The sequence below is a fragment of the Malaya genurostris genome, chromosome 1, assembly GCF_030247185.1.
Source record: "Malaya genurostris strain Urasoe2022 chromosome 1, Malgen_1.1, whole genome shotgun sequence".
Taxonomy (NCBI): Eukaryota; Metazoa; Arthropoda; class Insecta; order Diptera; family Culicidae; genus Malaya; species Malaya genurostris.
Window position 1 is genome coordinate 38,134,252 of NC_080570.1, and position 20,092 is coordinate 38,154,343.

Consider the following 20,092-nt stretch of genomic DNA (forward strand, 5'->3'; position numbering starts at 1 on the left):
ACAACTTAACAACTTAACAACTTAACAACTTAACAACTTAACAACTTAACAACTTAACAACTTAACAACTTAACAACTTAACAACTTGAAAACTCAAAAAAGTCAACACCTCAAAACTAACAAAAAACAAAAAAAAATTAAAAATCTCAAAGAATTCAAAAAACTTAGAAAGTTAAAAAAAAAACTCGAAAAACTCAAAAAACTCGAAAAACCTTAAAAATAAAAAAAACAATAAATGCAAAAAAAAATTTAAAAACTTAAAAAAAAATTAAAAAATTAAACTCAGTAAAAAAACTCAAAAAGTTTACCTATCTTTACGTTTCGTCTTAGACTCGTCAGTGCAGAGCAGTTCAAATTGAACTGTTTACTGCAAACTTAAACAGTTCAATTTGAACCGCTAAGCAGACGTAAAGTTATTGCTATTTGCAACACACTTGTAATAAGCAAAGAAGTGCTAAGTCTTTCCTGACGTGCCGAACGATAGCGGCTCAAATTGAACTGTTCAAGTTTGCAGTAAACAGTTCAATTTGAACTGCTCTGCACTGACGAGTCTAAGACGAAACGTAAAGATAGTGAAATTGGTTATGTGCCCTAGCACAAAATAAGGGGTTAATCCCTAAATGATCAAAAAGTTTGTTTAAATGTTATGCATCAAATTTCGAACTTCAATTTACAGAATTCAAAACTTTAAATTGATTTGTGTTTTTTTTTTGGCAAGAGTTTTAGACTTAATTTTGACAGATGCGCACGTACATTCGCTGCCTCATTGAGCTACGGCCAAGGCACTTTCACGGTAACCTTAGTTACTCTGCTAACAGTTACTGACTCTATCAAAGTAACCTTCGGATTGTGCAACGGATTACACGGAGCAAAACAAAAAAAAACTGTGGCAGGCAAAAGAAAGATGAGCAAAAAAAATATGAACGTGAATTTTACGCTGCCTTTCGCAAATCCCACCAATTTGCAGTAAAATTGAGAGCTCCGAAACCAATCCCCGAATCCAGTGTCCGTCCTGAGCAGAGCTGAGCAGAGAAACCTACGGAAGGCCATTCCACACAAAAAAAAAACGGAATAGATCCCGGGGTGCAAATTTTCGCATTTATTTCCGATCGAGAGAAATGGGAAACTGCAATAAATTTTAGTTTGCCGAATAAAGTGATTTCTTTGGATCGTGTGTGGGACCTTGGGGGACGGAGGAGCGAGGCGAACTGAGGTCTGGCAGGATGGGTGGAAAAACCCGTAATATAAAACAGAGCAGCCGTACCAACCATTTTTATTCGTTTTTTTTGTTGTTGCTAAAGAGAGCATCAAAGTAGAGAATCCAGAGCATCACAGGTCGAGATTATGATGCGGGAACAACGAGCACAGCAAGGGGGGGGGGGGGGGGTGGTCGGTGGAGGCAACCCAATTTGAAAAACCGATGAGAAGACCCACCCACAGAAACAGAGTACAACTTCGATCTCATCTTATGCTTCTATACTTTTTGGGGGAAACCCTTAAACTTCCGTTCCTTTCGACTCAAACCGGCATCGAAATGTGATGCAGAGGCTGAATCAATTTTAGCCTGCTGATGATGCCCCCAATGTTCTGTCTCACTCTTTCTCGCTCTCTCTCTCTGTTGCTAGTTTTTACTTCGATATTCGATATTCGGTTCCGATGCTGGACCATTGGGATTGGGCTTGGGAGGTCAAGATGACACTGGACTGCGTTGGACTTTTCATCGAGAGGTAAAATCGATTTAGGGTTTTTTTTTCTCTATCGGTTCATTTTCGGATTGAAAGCCGGTCTACTTCTAACTTGGGATCGACTTGAGCCTGTTTATTCTCGATAGTTTCTTTGTATGAAATATGAATAATCCTAACAGATGGTATATTTTATTCGAAGTTTCAAAAGTGTTTTTTTTGGTTCGTCCGATTCGACAGACCAGATACAGGTGAGTTTAGCCAAGAATTGGATCCGTCAAAGTTTTCCGTTTTGATGAGTGATGGTCTTTCTCTGGGTTTTTGCTCGGTTCTTCGTGGGTTGCCCCATAAATAACAATTCCAATTTCGAGCTGCTGGCTGCTACCGGTAGAACACAAACAAAAAACAAAAAACAACTTTCGAAATTCACACAAATAAAAGTCCGTTCCAACCGAGACTGGGTGGCTGCTGGTTTTTCATTCAACGATGATGCCACCATTCGGCGGGGAAGAATTGGTGCTTGGCATTTTTTTTTGGAGATTGAAAAAATATTTTGATTCCGGCAGACAGCGGTCAGTAGTCATCAGGCTTTGAAAAGTTCGCATCGGCGTATGTCGGTAAATTCTTGTGCAGAACCAACGATCACGGATTTCACAGACCGGACTGCCGGTGGCCGGTGCAAACGAACAAGCACACAAGTGGACACTACTACTACTACTACTACTACTACTAATAATAATAATGGTAGTAGTAGCCGTAGAGCAACTCCTAAAACAAAACTCAAGTCAACACAGAACGAAAGTCAGTGCATATTTTTGAACTGACAGACAGAAGCAATGTTTTCCATCGCCTCCTGCGATTCGAGATTCGAGGCAATTAAAAGTTGATGGACTTCTGTTTTTGGCGTCTGTTGTTCGTTATTCTTTTTTGGTTTTTACTTTTGGAGCCTCGAATAAAGCATTTTTTAGATAGACTTGTGTCATACTCGGAGTCTACGACAAAACAGTACAAGAACAATCAAACGAATAATGAATCATAATTGAACCGTCAGAGTATAGTAAAGTGTATGGAATGGTTTTTTTCTGTTCATCGAAATGATCATCGTTTTCATTTTGTACATTCATTACTTTAACAGATCGGCTGAAAAGTTCGTATCGTTTCTATGAGAGGGCGCCACTAGAATTAAATCCATACCATTTTGAGTTAGTACCAACCTTCAAAAGATACGTGTATAAATTTGACAGCTGTCTGATTATTAGTTTGTGAGATGTTGCATTTTGAGTGAAGCTACTTTTGTTATTGTGAAAAAAATGGAAAAAAAGGAATTTCGTGTGTTGATAAAACACTACTTTTTGATGAAAAAAAGTGCCGCCGATACCAAAAAATGGCTTGATGAGTGTTATCCAGACTCTGCACCGGGCGAAGCAACAATTCGTAAGTGGTTTGCAAAATTTCGTACTGGTCATATGAGCACCGAAGACGATGAACGCAGTGGACGTCCAAAAGAGGCTGTTACCGATGAAAACGTGAAAAAAATCCACAAAATTATCTTCAATGACCGTAAAGTGAAGTTGATCGAGATAGCTGACACCCTAAAGATATCAAAGGAACGTATTGGACATATTATTCCCGAATATTTGGAAATGAGAAAGCTTTGTGCAAAATAGGTTCCTCGTGAGCTCACAATCGATCAAAAACAACAACGAATTGATGATTCTGAGCAGTGTTTGGAGCTGTTATATCGAAATAAAACCGATTTTTTTTCGTCGATATATAACAATGGACGAAACATGGCTCCATCACTTCACTCCGGAGTCCAATCGACAGTCAGCTGAGTGGACTGCACGCGATGAACCGAACCCAAAGCGTGGAAAGACTCAACAATCGGCCGGTAAGGTTATGGCGTCTGTATTTTGGGATTCGCATGGTATAATTTTCATCGACTACCTTGAAAAGGGAAAAACCATCAACAATGACTATTATATAGCGTTATTAGAGCGTTTGAAGGACGAAATTTAAAAAAAAACGGCCTCATTAGAAGAAGAAAAATGTTTTGTTTCATCAAGACAATGCACCGTGTCACAAGTCGATGAAAACCATGCTGAAATTGAACGAATTGGGCTTCGAATTGCTCCCTCATCCACCGTATTCTCCAGATTTGGCCCCCAGTGACTTTTCTCTGTTCTCAGACCTCAAGAGAATGCTCGCTGGTAAAAAATTTAGAAGCAATGAAGAGGTAATCGCTGAAACTGAGGCCTATTTTGAGGCAAAGGACAAATCCTACTACAAAAATGGTATCGAAAAGTTGGAAGATCGCTATAATCGCTGTATCGCCTCTGATGCCAATTATGTTGAATAATAAAAACGAATTTTGGCAAAAAAATGTGTGTTTCTATTAAAAGATACGAACTTTTCAGCCGAACTGTTATTAAAAACAACTGTATTTAGATCCTGGAACAGAATTTGGTTTCAGAATTCAGCTCCAGGTTCAGAATCCAGAACCAGGTCCAAAATCCTGGTTATGAATCTAAGTTCAGATCCAAAATCTCTGTCCGGAGTTTAGATCCAGAATCTAGCTCTGAGATCAGAATTCATATCCAAAACTCAAGTCTAGGTCTAGATGTTCAGAATTCAGGTCACGAAAATCTATAAATTCTTGTCAGGAGTTCAAGATCCAGTGTTCACGTCTAGAGCCCAGGTCCACAATCCTAGCCCAGAATCATATCTAGATTTCCGCTTGAGATCCAGCGGCAGAATATCTGTCCAGAATACTGATCCAGAATTCCGGCTCAAAGACCTGATCCAGAATATGGTTCCAAGTTAGAATTCATGTCCATAATCCATATGTATAATTCTGGACCAGAATCTAGGCCCAGGTTTAGAATTCAAAATAAGGATCCATGTCCAAGTACGCGATTTAGAAGCAAGTCTAGAATCTCTGTCAAAACTCTAGAATTCGAGTCCAGAATCTTGCTCAGAATCCTAAGTTCAGGTCCAGAATTCAGATCTAGGTAACCAGGAAGTAGGAAGTAGGATCTGAATACCGAATCTGGATCTGGATTCTGCATCTAAAATCTAAGCCATCTGAAATCGAGGTCTGGACTTAGAATCTAAGTCTGGATCTGTATTCAGAGCTTGGATCAATACTCTGTTCATGAATTCTTGATAGAAATCCCGGTTCTGAATCTGAATTTAAACCTAGATCTGAATTCTGGACCTGAACTTAGGATTCTGAGCAGGATTTTGGACTCGAATTCTAGAATTTTGACAGAGATTCTAGACTTGCTCCTAAATCGCGTACTTCTGGTCCTGAATCCAGATTCAGAATTCCAAAAAAAGATCCAGATCCAAGTTCGCGATTTGAGAGCAAGTCTAGAATCTAAGTCAAAACTCTCGAATTCGAGACCAAAATCCTGTCGAGAATCCTAAGTTCAGGTCCCGAACTCAGATCTAGGTTTAAATTCAGATTCAGATCAGGGATCTCTATTAAGAATTCATGTACAGAGTCTTGATCCAAGTTCTGAATACAGATCCAGACTTAGATTCCAAATCCAGAATGTAGGCCTAGATTTCCAATGCAAAATCCAAGTACAGAATCCAGACACAGATTCGGTATTCAGATCCAGGATATTGCTTCCCGGTTACGAATCTAAGTTCAAATCCAAAATCTCTGTTCGGAATTTTGATCCAGAATCTAGTTTTGGGATTCGTAACACCTATAACTTGCAAAAAAGTAACGCATGTAACGCTTCGTAACGCCTATAATTTTCAAGAAAGTTGCGCATGGATCGTTTCGTATCACTTGAATCTACATGAATGTAACGCATGTAACGCTTCGTAACACCTATAACTTACAAGAAGGTAACCCATGTAACGCTTCGTAACATATGAAACTCACAAAAAGGTACCTAAAATTCACAAGTTATGCATTTAACGCTTCATAACAAAAGACTTTAAAAAAAGTAATGCCCGTAACGCCTTGTAACATACCTCATGATCAAAAAAGATCCGGAATTTTATTAAAAAACGCAAAATTTTCAATTTTTAATTAATTTCTTTATTATCGCCTTCAAAGTACTCTCCTCCTGCGGCAATACATGCATGCCAACGCTTGATCCAATTTTCCATACAAGTTTTATAGGCCGCCGAAGGTATGGCCTTTAGTTCACGCAGCGAATTCTCTTTTATGGTCTCTACGGTTTCAAAACGCGTTCCCCGCAATGGCAATTTGAGTCTGGGGAAGAGGTAAAAGTCACACGGGGCCATATCTGGAGAGTACGGTGCTTGATGGATGATATTGGTTGAGTTTTTGGCCAAAAACTCCGACACAACCAACGCTGTGTGAGCCGGCGCATTATCGTGGTGGTGGTCCAGCCGAGAAGCGACGCGTTTCAAACCCAAAACATCAGTTAAAATGTGTTCGGCTGATCCATAAGATGTTGTTGTTGGGCGGCCAGGGATCTCATCATGACCCAAGCTTGTACGCGACCACCTTTGAAGCGTTTATACCACTCGTATGCCTGTGTTTTTCCTAGACACGATTCACCAAAGGCCTTTTCTAACATTTTCAACTTTTCGGAACACTTAAATCCATTTGCAACACAAAATTTGATGCACGCACGTTGTTCTAAATTTTCATCCATTATAAAAATCGCCACACGAAAATTTTTCAACTTCTTTGTATAGACGCCAAACAAAAACTAATCGTACGATATGCGTCAAAATTTGACAGAATGTGTATAAAAGTGTTGCCAACGTCGAGAGAATAAAAGTTTACCGATTGGACAAGCGCGGGAATTTTAAAATGAAAATTCCGGTTCTTTTTTGATCATAAGGTATACAAATTACAATAAAAAGTAACGCATGTAACGCTTCGTGTTTTCTATGACTCACAAAAAAGTAACGCTTCGTAACACATAACTTTCGAAAATGTAACGCTTGTAACGTTTCCTAACTGCTATAACATACAAAAAAGTAACGCATATAATGCTTTGTAACACCTATAACTTACAGAAATAACGCATGTAACGCCTATAAGTAACAAAAAAATTAACGCTTCGTCTACTGAAATTTACAAAATAGTAACGTATGTAACGCTTCGTAACATATGTAACTTTTAGAAAAGCAACACATTTAACGCTTCGTAACACCTAAAGTTTATAAGTAATGCAGTTATCGCTTTGTAACATATCTGACTTACAAAAAAGTAACGCATGTAACGGCTTATAACATACAACTTACAAAAAATTAAAGCGTAACATCTATAACATAGAAAATCGCATGTAACGCCTCGTAACATCTACAACTTGTAAAAAAGTAACGCATGTAACGCTTCGTACCGCCTATAACTAACAAAAAAGTAACGCATGCAACATATTGTAACACTTTTAACTTACAAAAAAAATAACGCATGTAACGCTTATAACAAACAAAAATGTAACGCATGTAACGCCTTGTCATACCTGAAATTTACAAAACAGTAACGCATGTCACACCTGCAACATACAAAAAAGTAACGCATGTAACGCTTCGTAACGCCTCGTCACACTTGAAATTTACAAAAAAGTAACGCATCTAACGCTTCGTAACTCTTATAACTTACAAAACAATAACACATGTTACGCCAATAATTTACAAAAAAGTAACGCATTTAACGCTTGGTAACATACATAACGTACAAAAAAATAAAGCGTAACGTCTATAACCTAAAAAAAACGCATGTAACGTCTCGCGTAACACTTAGAACTTGTGAAAAAGTAACGCATGTAACACTGCGTAGTACCTCAAATTTACAAGTAACTCATTTATTGCTTCATAAAAAATAACTTTCGACAATGTAACGCATGTAACGCCTTGTAACATTTATTTTAAAAAATGGGCTCGTCACACACGAAATAAAGCATATGATTTGTAACCCGTAGTTTGAAAACAATGTCGTTTGAAATGACTTCCTAGCATCTTCAACTCAGAAAAAATGTAACGCTTCGTGCCTCACGATCATGGATGAATTGACCTTGGAAGAAAAAAAGTTTAAACAATTGTGCCTAATATATATTACAAAATGAGTATTTTCCGAACCGGTTTGACGAGTAAAAGCGAAAGCGGAAAGCGATGTTCGATTTCGTTTAAAAATCCAGAATGGCGACTTTCAAGGGGTTTCACTAAATTTCAACAAACCAGAAGTTGTCATCTTGGATTTTTAGATGACATCGAACATCATTTTCCGGCATCTGTTCATCAAATCTGTTCCAAAATTTCCTATATTATAAACGCTCCAAATGAATAGAAATGAACCGGAAATCGCCATCTGGTAAGCCGACACGCCCGAAGCATTACACGTGGTGTTGAATGCAGTTAGACTAAATCAGGGAATGTTATGAAACATGAAATTCTAAGTCGTTATTTTTTGTTACTAATTTACTAATCTGTTTCTTTTTTTTCTCTTTACTCTCCTTACAGTGCGGTGATTCACCTTGCGATTTGAATGCCATACCTCGGGAAAAGGTTACGAGGGTAAGTTTTTCCACCCGGCTGCTTATTTACACAGGAGAAAGCCACCGAATCGCTTAACAATGAAAAATGAAGAATCAACAATGCCACGAAATCGGATTGTTTTGTGTTGATTTCGTTTTAGTTTTCCACCTACTATTGCTATCAAAAAAGTTCCACTGCTCCTAAACCGTATATGATTTATTAGGTAATTCCCGTCTAGTAAGTAAGAATTACTTACTTTCCTACCCATTCTACTAGCCCTTCAATTGGGTTTTGCCGTTTTGACAGAACTATAATTAACGTTTGGTTCCTTCCAGAAGTGGTTCATAATTACAGCCCTAATGGCCCCGTTTTGCAAACAAACAAAAATGAATTAATTCGTTTTGCTACACAACTGCCACGAACCGAAATCGAATGAAACGAGCTTTTTCGGCGTTGTTACCATCATCTATTTCGCTCATTCGCTCGACTCGGTTCGGTTCCTAAATCACTTGATCACTGATCCGAGTTGTTTGTCTTGGAAGCCGTGCTGGCCTGCGGCGAATGTGTGTGTCTTTCTTGGTCTTTCATTTGAGCCGCAGTAAAACAGTAAATCCATCTTCCATTCATCATTCGGTGACGGGATGTTCCGGTGTTCCGTCGGAGTCTATCCACGTGTTTGTGAGTAGCGAGGAACCGTGCGTGCTGTCATCCAAACGAGTGATGGGGTTGTAATGAATCATGACAGTTGGTACCGAAATTGACCTGTTTGAAGGAGGGGGGACAAACAAACGTGACTTTTAAAGAACCGACAGTCGAATTCGGTTCATTCGACGGAAAGTGAAAAACGAATCACATTCCGCCCGGACTAAACCACGCAACTAAAAAAAGGAACTTTTGAAAAAACACTGCAGAATCGATAAAACCAATAAATCTCATTTGTGTTACATTCAGGCTAGTGTCAGGTCGAAATCCACAGGCGAACAAGATTTTTTTTTCCATTCGGGTTATTGGGTTTCGAAGAGAGTAGACTTTTTTTTTTTGCTTCAGTCCTGCTTGGTCTTGGTCGAATCGGTCGAGTGTTTCTTTGCTTGTCAAATAACCTACAATATGGGCTTCTGCAGCCGTTCAGGCGCTTTCACCCAATTATTGTTGTAGTTTTTTTTTGTGTCAACTGAACTGGAAACAACAATTATTGCTTGGTTATGACCGGTTATTTCAATTGCAGTCCAATTTCCCATTCGAAGCTTGAAGTTAAAATTGGTTCGCCTTGGCTAAGATTTGCAAAATTCAAAAATATCTATGCTCGACTTAGTAAGCCATGATCCCTATGACAATCCCCGTCGGACATTGGGTTAACAAAATTAGGAAATTTCCTCCCCGGGTCGTCGTCAGCACGTGTTATTTTGCAGAGCCAGAGTGGGATAGAATTTACGCTGGGTTGTGGTAGCTCTCTCTCTCTCCAACGTCACTCATCCATCGGGCAGTGATGCCAGAGATTTTCGTTGGGCGGAGAGTATAGAACAATTCCAGAAATGATTAACAAGTCATCAGAATTCACTTTTCAGTAAGGAGTAGTCCAAAAGACCAATTTGACGCAAGACTGATTTTTAAAAAAGGCGTTTTTTTTGCCTGCACTTGCTTCAAATCGTGGCAACTTGGAAACTGTAAATTGTACGAAAATGGTGTCCAAGAAGAAGTTGTAGGAAATCGACTGGGCACACTTGGAAAATATATACTCTTTAAAAAAAAGGCGGGTAGGTAATGTCAGGTACATAACGAGGTGACGTGAATTGCTTTTGCCTTCTCTACTCCTAGAGTTTGAAACGGTGCACCTACACTAAAGTACGGATTAGTTACATCACACATTCGGACACGCAACTTAATATATTAAAATAATGGTGGTTCTGAAAAGAACCTTTTATGAAGGCGTTCTTGGTGCAGAGTGACAAATTGAATTCGAATTCTGACTTCCGTCATCCACTTCCAGACTGACCTGTTGTCCGTGGATGCGACACTGACATGGTTGACGTTCACAACCGATTGTAATCTTCCAGTGAAGAAACACACTACGTCAATAAAACAATAATCACTTTTCGTTGTATTTCAGCTGGATGACGCAATCGCTTTTGTTTGAAGCGAAACTGGCTCTGCGAACGTGTCGCAGCAGAACTGCTTCCTGTACGGATTGATTCAAATCCGAACTGAAAAAATATTCAACTTTCACAAAGATTGAATGTCTGTGTGTCTGGCAGCCTTGTCGAGCCAATTTTATTTCTCTCTCCTTTTCAGAATGCTATCAGGAAACCAAAGCGAAAAAAATGGCGGATGCATTAAAAACTGACTTTGTTTCACAGAAAAATACAAGATTTTATTTTTATCGCGATAACATATATGTTTTTATGTACTAATCGCATCTAAACTAAATTATCTAGACTTTGTCATGGTAGATTTATCATACAAGCCTTCAAAGCCGAGATATTCGATGAACAAGTAGAGGTATGCATTTCCGAGCGTTCCAATTTTCAGCAGTTCTTCAGTCAAAAAAAAAATCCAACACGACCGCTAAACTCAATGAATCATTCTGAAAATTTCACAGAATATTCTCAACTAAATTTTTGAAGACATTTTCAGGTGGGTTTTTCTATATTCTGCACCGTTTCCAAGAAAATTTAAATTAAAATGGGATAATAGCGAAAAACCTACCACTTTACGGTACTGTCCTCAGCCCTTAAAGACACCTGGGAAGGCATGAGATAGGAACTTGTGAGCACTTCAGTCGGTGTTGAACAGTCGTTCGCACCGCACGCGTATAGCTCTTGAATTTTTTTCTGGCTACCTAGAATTTCATTGATTCAAGGCTTCAGTCTTTTTCAAGGCTACCTGAAGCACTAACAGTCTTTTTAAATACTAACAATTAGTCAGCCTTTCTCAAGGCTATACAAAGAGTGATATTAGAGTGACAAAGAAATTAATCAGCCTTTTTTAAGGCTAGCTATTCAAAGAACTATTCTTCGAAGTAATCAGTTTTTATTAAGACTACCACAAAACCAGTCTTTATCAAGACTTTTCCAAACTAGGAGTTTAATCGAAGACTAATTTATCCTAGTTAATTTAATTTAAAATTTCATTCATTTCAAAAATTCCTGCGTCCAACCGGAAAGGCAACAAGCCTAAGGCTAAAAATAATTCAATACGGAATAAATCACAATCCGTTATTCAACATTTTCCTAATAACATTCACGATCTTATAGAATCTAAATGTAAACATAAAAGACAACGGACGGAATTCCCTTCCGTTGATTTTATGCCGTCTAACAATATTTACGAGATTCTTCCTGAATCCGATTGTAGCGACGTAGAAGAAAATTCTTCAAAAATTCCCAAAATGGACGCATGTCGTTCTGGGAAGAAACATCAATCTATGCCACCAGTGACGGTGATGATTTCCGACTTCAAAGCATTCCGTATTGAGCTTTCTACTTTTCTCCCGGAAGTAAAAGTCTCATTTCAAATCGGACGAAGAGGAGAATGTCGAGTCTTGGTTGATGGATTGGAAGATTACGAACCTCTTATTCGATATTTGTCCGAGAAACTTCATAAATTTTATTCATATGATATAAAATCAGACAGACCCTTCAAGGCTGTCTTGAAAGGCTTATCAAATGATCAAAGTACTGATGAAGTTAAAAGTGAACTAAAAGAATTGCTTGGTTTTGCCCCTTCCCAAGTAATACTTATGAAAAACAGAGCGAATGGTACTTCTAAACCACGCTCTGGAATTTCCCATGAACTTTACCTAATACACTTCAATCGAAGTGATGTAAACAATTTGAAAACTTTAGAAATAGTACGTTTCATTTCCCACATTAAAATTCATTGCGAACATTATAAACGGCATAATCGTATTGCGAACTTAACGCAATGTCGTCGTTGCCAAGGCTTCGGCCATGGAACCAAAAATGTCATATGGATATACGGTGTTTGAATTGTGGTAAATCGCATTCGAAAGACGTTTGTCCAATGAATGAAACCACTGATAAATTTTCATGTTCAAATTGCGATGGGAATCATAAATCCAATTATTTGAAATGTCCTGTCAGGGAAAAAATTTTAAACGCTCGTTCGCTTAGACAATAAGTCAAATCAACGACCTTAAATTTACAGAACATACCTGAAAATGAAAAAAACCGTTACAAATGCCACGCCTAATTCTTCTAAGGCACTTATTTCTTCGAATTCAAAACAAAAAACAGGTACGCCTACCAATTCGTCTTCTAACGAAAACAATTTATTGACAGGTAGATCGACCTCGTCATCATCTTCTAATGTCAGTTATGCTAGTATAACAGGTAGAAATCTACCACTTAATTCTTCTGATGTAAATAATCAAAACACAGGACCGCCTTGCAGTTCATCTTCTAACGAAAACAATTTATTAATAGGTAGATCGCCCATATCATCTTCTTCTAATGGTAGTCTACCTACAAATATTCCTTCAATGCCATTCGCTTCTTTAAATGAAGTTGATTTAGGCGATATAACTGAAAATAAAATGATCTACCTACAAGATCAACTTTTTCAAATGATCATCCGAATGAATTCGACTTCATCACTTTTTGAAGCATTTAAAATCGGATGGCAATTTGCAAATAATATTATAATAAATTTAAAATTTAACAGTGATGTTAAATAATTATTTGAATATTTTAAATTGGAATGCTCGATCTTTGAAATCGAGTGAAGATGAATTTTATAATTTTCTCAAAGTTCACAAAATTCATATTGCCATTGTGACAGAAACTTTTCTTAAACAAAATGTCACATTGAAAAGTAATCCACATTATGTGGTTCATCGATTTGACAGGTTTACTGGAATGGGTGGTGGAGTTGCCATTTTTGTCCAACGGCAAATTAAACATCGAATTTTACCTTCTTTCAATACTAAAGTTATTGAAAGCTTGGGAATCGAAATTGAAACTATCAATGGAATTTATTTCATCGCTGGAGCATATTTGCCATTCCAATGCACCGGCGAACAATTACTCACAAGATATCGACCGAAATTTTTCGTAATAGGGGACTTAAATGCTAAGCATGTCCAGTGGAATTGTAGGCAAAATAACAGTAATGGTAAAATACTTCATAATCAACTCTAGCTGGATACTTCACAGTTCTTCATCCCAGTAATCCGACATGTTTCTCTTCCGTAGAGAACCCGTCTACAATTGATCTGGTTCTAACAGATCAAAGTCACATTTGTAGTGAACCGATTACACATGCTGACTTTGACTCAGATCATCTTCCAGTAACATTCAGACTTTCCAACGAAGCTTTAATTAATCCAATTAGTTCTATATTCAACTATCATAGAGCTAATTGGTTGGATTACAGATCTCACATTGAAAATCATGTGGATCATGAAACTATTTTAGAAAATTCTGCGGACATCGACACAGCAATTGATAATTTGAATCATTATATTATCGAAGCTAGAAATCTTTCAGTTCCCAAAGCTCAAACTAAATTAAATTCTTCTATCATCGATGACAATCTTCAACTGCTCATTCGGTTGAAGAATGTTCGTCGACGTCAATATCAACGTTCTCGTGATCCTGCTATGGAAAACATAGTTAAGGATTTACAAAAGGAAATTAAACATAGATTTACTCTTTTGCGAAATGAAAATTTCGCTAAAGAAGTTGAACAAATTAAACCATATTCTAAACCGTTCTGGAAACTTTCTAAGGTTCTTAAGAAACCTCAGGAACCAATTCCTGCTCTCAAGGAAGGAAATCAAATACTTCTTACAAATGGCGAAAAAGCTCAAACACTTGCTCAGCAGTTCGAGAGTGTCCAAAATTTTAATTTGAACGTTGTGAGTCCTATTGAAAATGAAGTCTCACTGAAATATGAGCATATTTGAACCCAAGTGTTATCACACGATGACATTATTGAGACGAATTTTGATGAAATTAAATCAATTATTAGGAAACTTAAAAACATGAAGGCTCCTGGTAATGATAAAATTTTTAATATTCTTTTTAAAAATCTTCCCGTTGTTGCCTTGAGACTCCTGGTTAAAATTTTCAACAAGTGTTTTTCATTAGCTTACTTCCCAAAAAGATGGAAAAACGCTAAAGTAATTCCTACCCTCAAACCTGATAAAAACCCAGCAGAAACATCAAGTTATCGACCAATTAGCTTACTTTCTTCTATCAGTAAACTTTTTGAAAAGATTATCTTGTTGAGAATGATGTCTCATATAAATGAGAATTCAATTTTTTTACCAGAGCAGTTTGGATTTCGTCATGAACATTCAACTACTCATCAACTTGTCAGAGTAACGAACATGATAAAAGCAAATAAATCTTCTGGATTATCAACTGAAGTTGCTCTCCTAGACATAGAAAAAGCATTCGACTGTGTTTGGCACAAAGGTTTAATAGCAAAAATGTCTGATTTCCAGTTTCCTATTTATTTGATCAAAATGGTTCAAAATTATTTAACTGATCGTACTCTTCAGGTTAGCTATCAGAATTGTAAATCTGAATTGCTACCCGTACGAGCCGGTGTTCCGCAGGGTTCGAGCGTAGCTCCAATCTTGTATAATATTTTCACTTCTGATCTTCCAAATCTACCCGTTGGTTGTCAGAAATCGCTATTCTGTGACGACACAAGTCTGTTAGCCACAGGTAGAAATCTGCGAGTGATCTGCAGTCGCCTACAAAGAAGTTTAAATATTTTCAGTGATTATCTGTCAAAATGGAAAATTAAACCAAATGCAGCAAAAACGCAATTAATTATTTTTCCTCATAAGCTAAGAGCTTCTTTTCTTAAACCAAACAATAATCACATTCTCAAATTGAATGGCTTGGAATTGACATGGTCTGATCAAGCTAAATTCTTAGGTTTAACGTATGACAAAAACTCACTTTCATTGCCGTTTCAACCTTCCGAGCGAACAGACGTGATTTGGATTTACTGCGAAAGCATTGAAAACCAGTTGTGTGTGTGTGATAAAGTGGTCGGACGATATTGTGTGATAGACAATAGTGCTTTTTCCTCTGAGAGGTTTTTTTTCGCATTATATAATAGAACAGTGCCTTATTGTGAGCGGTCGATCGAAACGGTACCGTTAGCCGGTTATTGTTCCGCCGATCAAGGCCAAGTGTGCGGATTATAAACAAGCGGCCATTGTTCCCTGTGTCGATTGTGATCGAACATTGAAGTGAAGTGATACCGTTAGTCCATACAAACTATAAACAATTTATTTGTGCCTTTTCCTCGGTGAGGTTTTTTGCACCTTCGCACCGAACCGTTAGCTGGTGCTTTGTGCTTTTCCTCGTAGAGGTTTTTTGGCGACCGTTCCTTGCAACTGTACAACAAGCTAAGTATTGCTTTTTTCTTTATTCTGCCCTTATTACAGTTTATTGTTGCATCCCTCTTATAATTTACCACTTGCCTAAATATAACCTCGTGCTACAGTAAGCACAATGAGTCCTCCCCCTCCAGACGAAGAAATGAAGACAGATCCTAATCCGCCTGTTGTTGACAGTAATAAAACCCCCCGGATTAAGGAATATTCCGATGAACCCTCGCTATCGACCGGTCCATATGTGGTGTACTTCCGGACCAAATCTAAAGATAAAGCATTGAATTTATTGACATTAAATAAGAACCTGACGTCACATTACCCGACTATCACACAAATAGTAAAAATGCGCTCCGACAAACTCAGGGTCTCGTTGACCAGCTTAAAGCAGGCTAATGAGATCGTTCGAAATGAGCTCTTTACGCGGGATTATCGCGTATATGTACCAGCCCGCGAAGTCGAAATAGACGGCGTGGTCACAGATGCAGGTTTGACTTGCGCAGATATTCTTGAGCACGGGGTTGGCGGTTTCAAAAACCCCTTACTCAAGAATCTGAAGATACTGGATTGCAAACGCTTGCATTCAGTATCGATCGCCGAGGATGGGTCAAAATCTTATCCTCAATCGAACTCGTATCGTGTGACCTTCGCTGGTTCGGCTTTGCCAAATTATGTCCTTCTGGACAGGGTTCGTCTACCCGTACGTCTCTTCGTGCCGCGGGTTATGAACTGTACTAATTGCCAGCAATTAGGACACACAGCCTCCCATTGTGCGAATCAGCCCCGTTGTTCGAAGTGTGGAGAGCGTCATGCGGATGGCTCTTGCGGAAGAGACATTGAAAAGTGTCTCTACTGCAGTGAGGGTCCGCATGATCTCTCAGCATGTCCCACCTACAAATTGCGTGGAGATAAGCTAAAGCACTCTTTGAGGGAACGCTCCAAGCGCACATTTGCAGAAATGCTAAAGAGTGCTACACCACCAAGCCCATCTGCAAATCCCTATGCTTGCTTGTCAACAGACGAGTGCGATTCAGACGACCCTCTCGAAGGCACATCTTCGGCCATCCCTCGTAGCAACAGGAAAAGGAGAAATATTTCCTCTCATAAGCTACCTAGTAAGGGTTCGAAGGTGGCCCTTGAGGGGCCTCCAAAAGTAACAGCTAATGGTAGTGTTAGTAAAACACCGAAGCAAAGAATAGCTCCTGATCTAGAAAAACTGAGATCTGATAAGGAGTTTCCAACACTTCCTAAGACAAACAAAAACTCAATTGCCCCTAAAGACCAGTCAAAGAATCAACCAAATGCTGGATTTATTAAATTCTCTGATATAGTGGACTGGATTTTTAAAACTTTCAATATCTCTGACCCCTTGAAAGGTATTTTGATGACCTTTGTACCCGTAGCTGAGACGTTTTTGAAACAGTTGACTGTAAAATGGCCCCTTCTTTCAGCGATTGTATCCTTCGATGGCTAATTTATCCAATGAGGTCAAGGATTTGATCACTGTTTTACAATGGAATTGCAGAAGTATCATCCCAAAAATTGATTCCTTCAAACATTTATTATATACCACGAATTGCGATGCATTTGCATTGTGCGAAACTTGGTTAACTTCTGAAATATCTCTCAACTTCCACAATTTTAATATTATTCGTTTGGATCGAGAAACCCCCTATGGAGGAGTACTTTTGGGAATCAAAAAGTGCTATTCCTTTTATCGAATTAACCTCCTCTCGATACCAGGTATTGAAGTTGTCGCATGTCATGTTACAATCAAAGGTAAGGACCTTTGTATTGCTTCCATCTACATTCCCCCTAGAGCCTCGGTTGGGCATCAGCGGCTCAGTGATATCATAGAACTCCTTCCCGCACCAACGTTGGTTTTAGGAGACTTTAACTCACACGGTACGGGATGGGGTTGTCTTCATGACGATAACAGATCAACTATGATCCATGATATTTGCGACAACTTCAATATGACAATATTGAATACGGGAGAAATGACACGGATTCCTGCACCACCAGCAAGACCAAGTGCGCTGGATTTATCCCTTTGCTCGACATCGCTACGGTTGGATTGCAAGTGGAAGGTAATCCCCGATCCCCACGGTAGCGATCATTTACCTATCGTAATTTCAATCGCCAACGGATTAAGACCATCGGAGACAATCAATGTTTCGTATGACCTCACACGAAATATTGATTGGAAATATTACGCAAATTCGATGTCTGAGAAACTGGAAACAACACAAGAACTTCCTCCGGAGGAAGAGTACACGCTTTTGGCTGGCTTGATTCTCGACTCCGCGATTCAAGCTCAGACGAAACGTGTACCCGGCGCGAAAACTAACATCCTTCCCCCCAATCCGTGGTGGGACAAAGAGTGCTCATCACTGAACGCGGAAAGATCTTTAGCATTCAAAAAGTTCAGAAAATATGGAACACCTGATAATTATAGAAATTACGCAGCGCTAGATAAGCAAATGAAGAACTTAGTTAAAGCAAAGAAACTAGGTTACTGGCGACGGTTTGTTGACGGATTAACAAAAGAAACATCGATGAGCACTCTTTGGAACACAGCCCGACGAATGCGAAACCAAAACACCACGAACGAAAGCGACGAATATTCCAACCGTTGGATATTCGATTTCGCTAAAAAAGTATGTCCAGACTCTGTTCCGGCACAGAAGATCTCCCGCGCCGCGACATCAAATACAAACGAAACACCGTTTTCGATGGTAGAGTTCTCACTTGCGCTCTTGTCATGTAACAATAAGGCCCCGGGATTAGACAGAATCAAATTCAACTTGTTGAAGAATCTGCCTGACACCGCCAAAAGACGCTTGCTGAATTTATTCAACAAGTTCCTCGAGGGTAATATTGTCCCACACGACTGGAGACAAGTGAGAGTTATCGCCATTCAAAAACCTGGGAAACCAGCCTCCGAACACAAATCGTATCGGCCGATTGCTATGCTTTCCTGTATCCGGAAGTTGTTCGAAAAAATGATTCTCTTCCGTCTAGACAATTGGGTCGAAACTAATGGCTTTCTTTCAGATACACAATTTGGTTTCCGCAGGGGTAAAGGAACGAACGATTGTCTTGCGTTGCTCTCAACAGAAATTCAAATGGCATTTGCTCGTAAAGAACAAATGGCATCAGTATTTCTAGACATCAAGGGGGCTTTTGATTCAGTTTCTATAAATATCCTATCTAAGAAGCTGCACCAGCATGGTCTTTCGCCGGTTTTGAACACCTTTTTATATAATCTATTGTCCGAGAAACACATGTATTTCGCACATGGTGATTTGTCGACAATACGATTTAGCTACATGGGTCTTCCTCAGGGCTCATGCTTAAGCCCCCTTTTATACAATTTTTACGTAAAAGATATCGATGAATATATCAACACATCTTGCACGCTAAGACAACTTGCCGACGACAGCGTTGTGTCCATTATAGGATCCAAAACTGCCGATCTGCAAGGACCATTACAAGATACACTCCACAACTTGTCCTCGTGGGCTCTTCAACTTGGTATCGACTTCTCTACGGAGAAAACTGAGCTGGTTGTATTTTCAAGGAAGCGAGAACCAGCACAACCACAGCTTCAACTAAGGGGTGAAACCATAGCTCAGGTCTTCACATTCAAATATCTCGGGGTCTGGTTCGACTCCAAAGGCACCTGGGGATGTCATATTAGGTATCTGAAACAAAAATGCCAACAGAGAATTAACTTTCTTCGTACAATAACCGGATCATGGTGGGGTGCCCACCCAGGAGACCTGATCAGGCTGTACCAAACAACGATATTGTCCGTAATGGAATATGGATGCTTCTGCTTCCGATCCGCCGCGAACACCCATTTCATTAAACTGGAAAGAATTCAGTATCGTTGTTTGCGTATTGCCTTAGGTTGCATGCAGTCGACTCATACGATGAGTCTCGAAGTGCTTGCTGGCGTCTTACCGTTGAAAAATCGATTCTGGGATCTCTCATATCGATTGCTAATCCGATGCGATATCTTAAATCCGATGGTGATTGAAAACTTCGAAAGGCTTGTCGAGCTCAATTCTCAGACCCGTTTTATGTCCTTGTATTTTGATTACATGGCTCAGAATATTAATCCTTCTTCGTTTATTTCCAACCGTGCTCATTTGTTGGATACTTCTGATTCTACTGTGTTTTTCGACACATCCATGAGAGAAGAGATTCGTGGAATTCCGGAACACGTGCGCCCTCAAGTGGCCCCAAATATTTTTTATAATAAATTTAGAACAGTCAACTGTGAAAAGATGTTTTACACTGACGGATCAAACATCAACGAGTCCACAGGCTTCGGCATCTTCAATCAGAACATCACCGCTTCGTACAAACTCAGTGATCCGGCTTCAGTTTACGTCGCAGAATTAGCTGCTATTCAGTACACCCTCGAGATCATTGAAACGTTGCCCAAAGACCATTACTTCATTGTCACGGACAGTCTAAGCTCAATAGAAGCTCTCCGGGCAATGAAGCCAGGAAAGTATCCCCCATATTTCCTGGGGAAAATACGGGAACACTT

At 39.1% G+C, this 20,092-nt stretch overlaps 1 protein-coding gene across 4 annotated transcripts in view; it reads left to right on the forward strand.

Moving 5' to 3' along the window:
* The window catches only part of LOC131437600 (neurexin-3), a 297,301-nt gene that overhangs the window by 69,365 nt on the left and 207,844 nt on the right, over positions 1-20,092 (forward strand). For all 4 annotated transcript variants that reach the window (XM_058607059.1, XM_058607077.1, XM_058607068.1 and 1 more), the window contains exon 5: positions 8,142-8,195. In XM_058607059.1, coding sequence (XP_058463042.1) covers positions 8,142-8,195 — 54 coding nt within the window. The remainder of the gene's footprint in view (positions 1-8,141; positions 8,196-20,092) is intronic.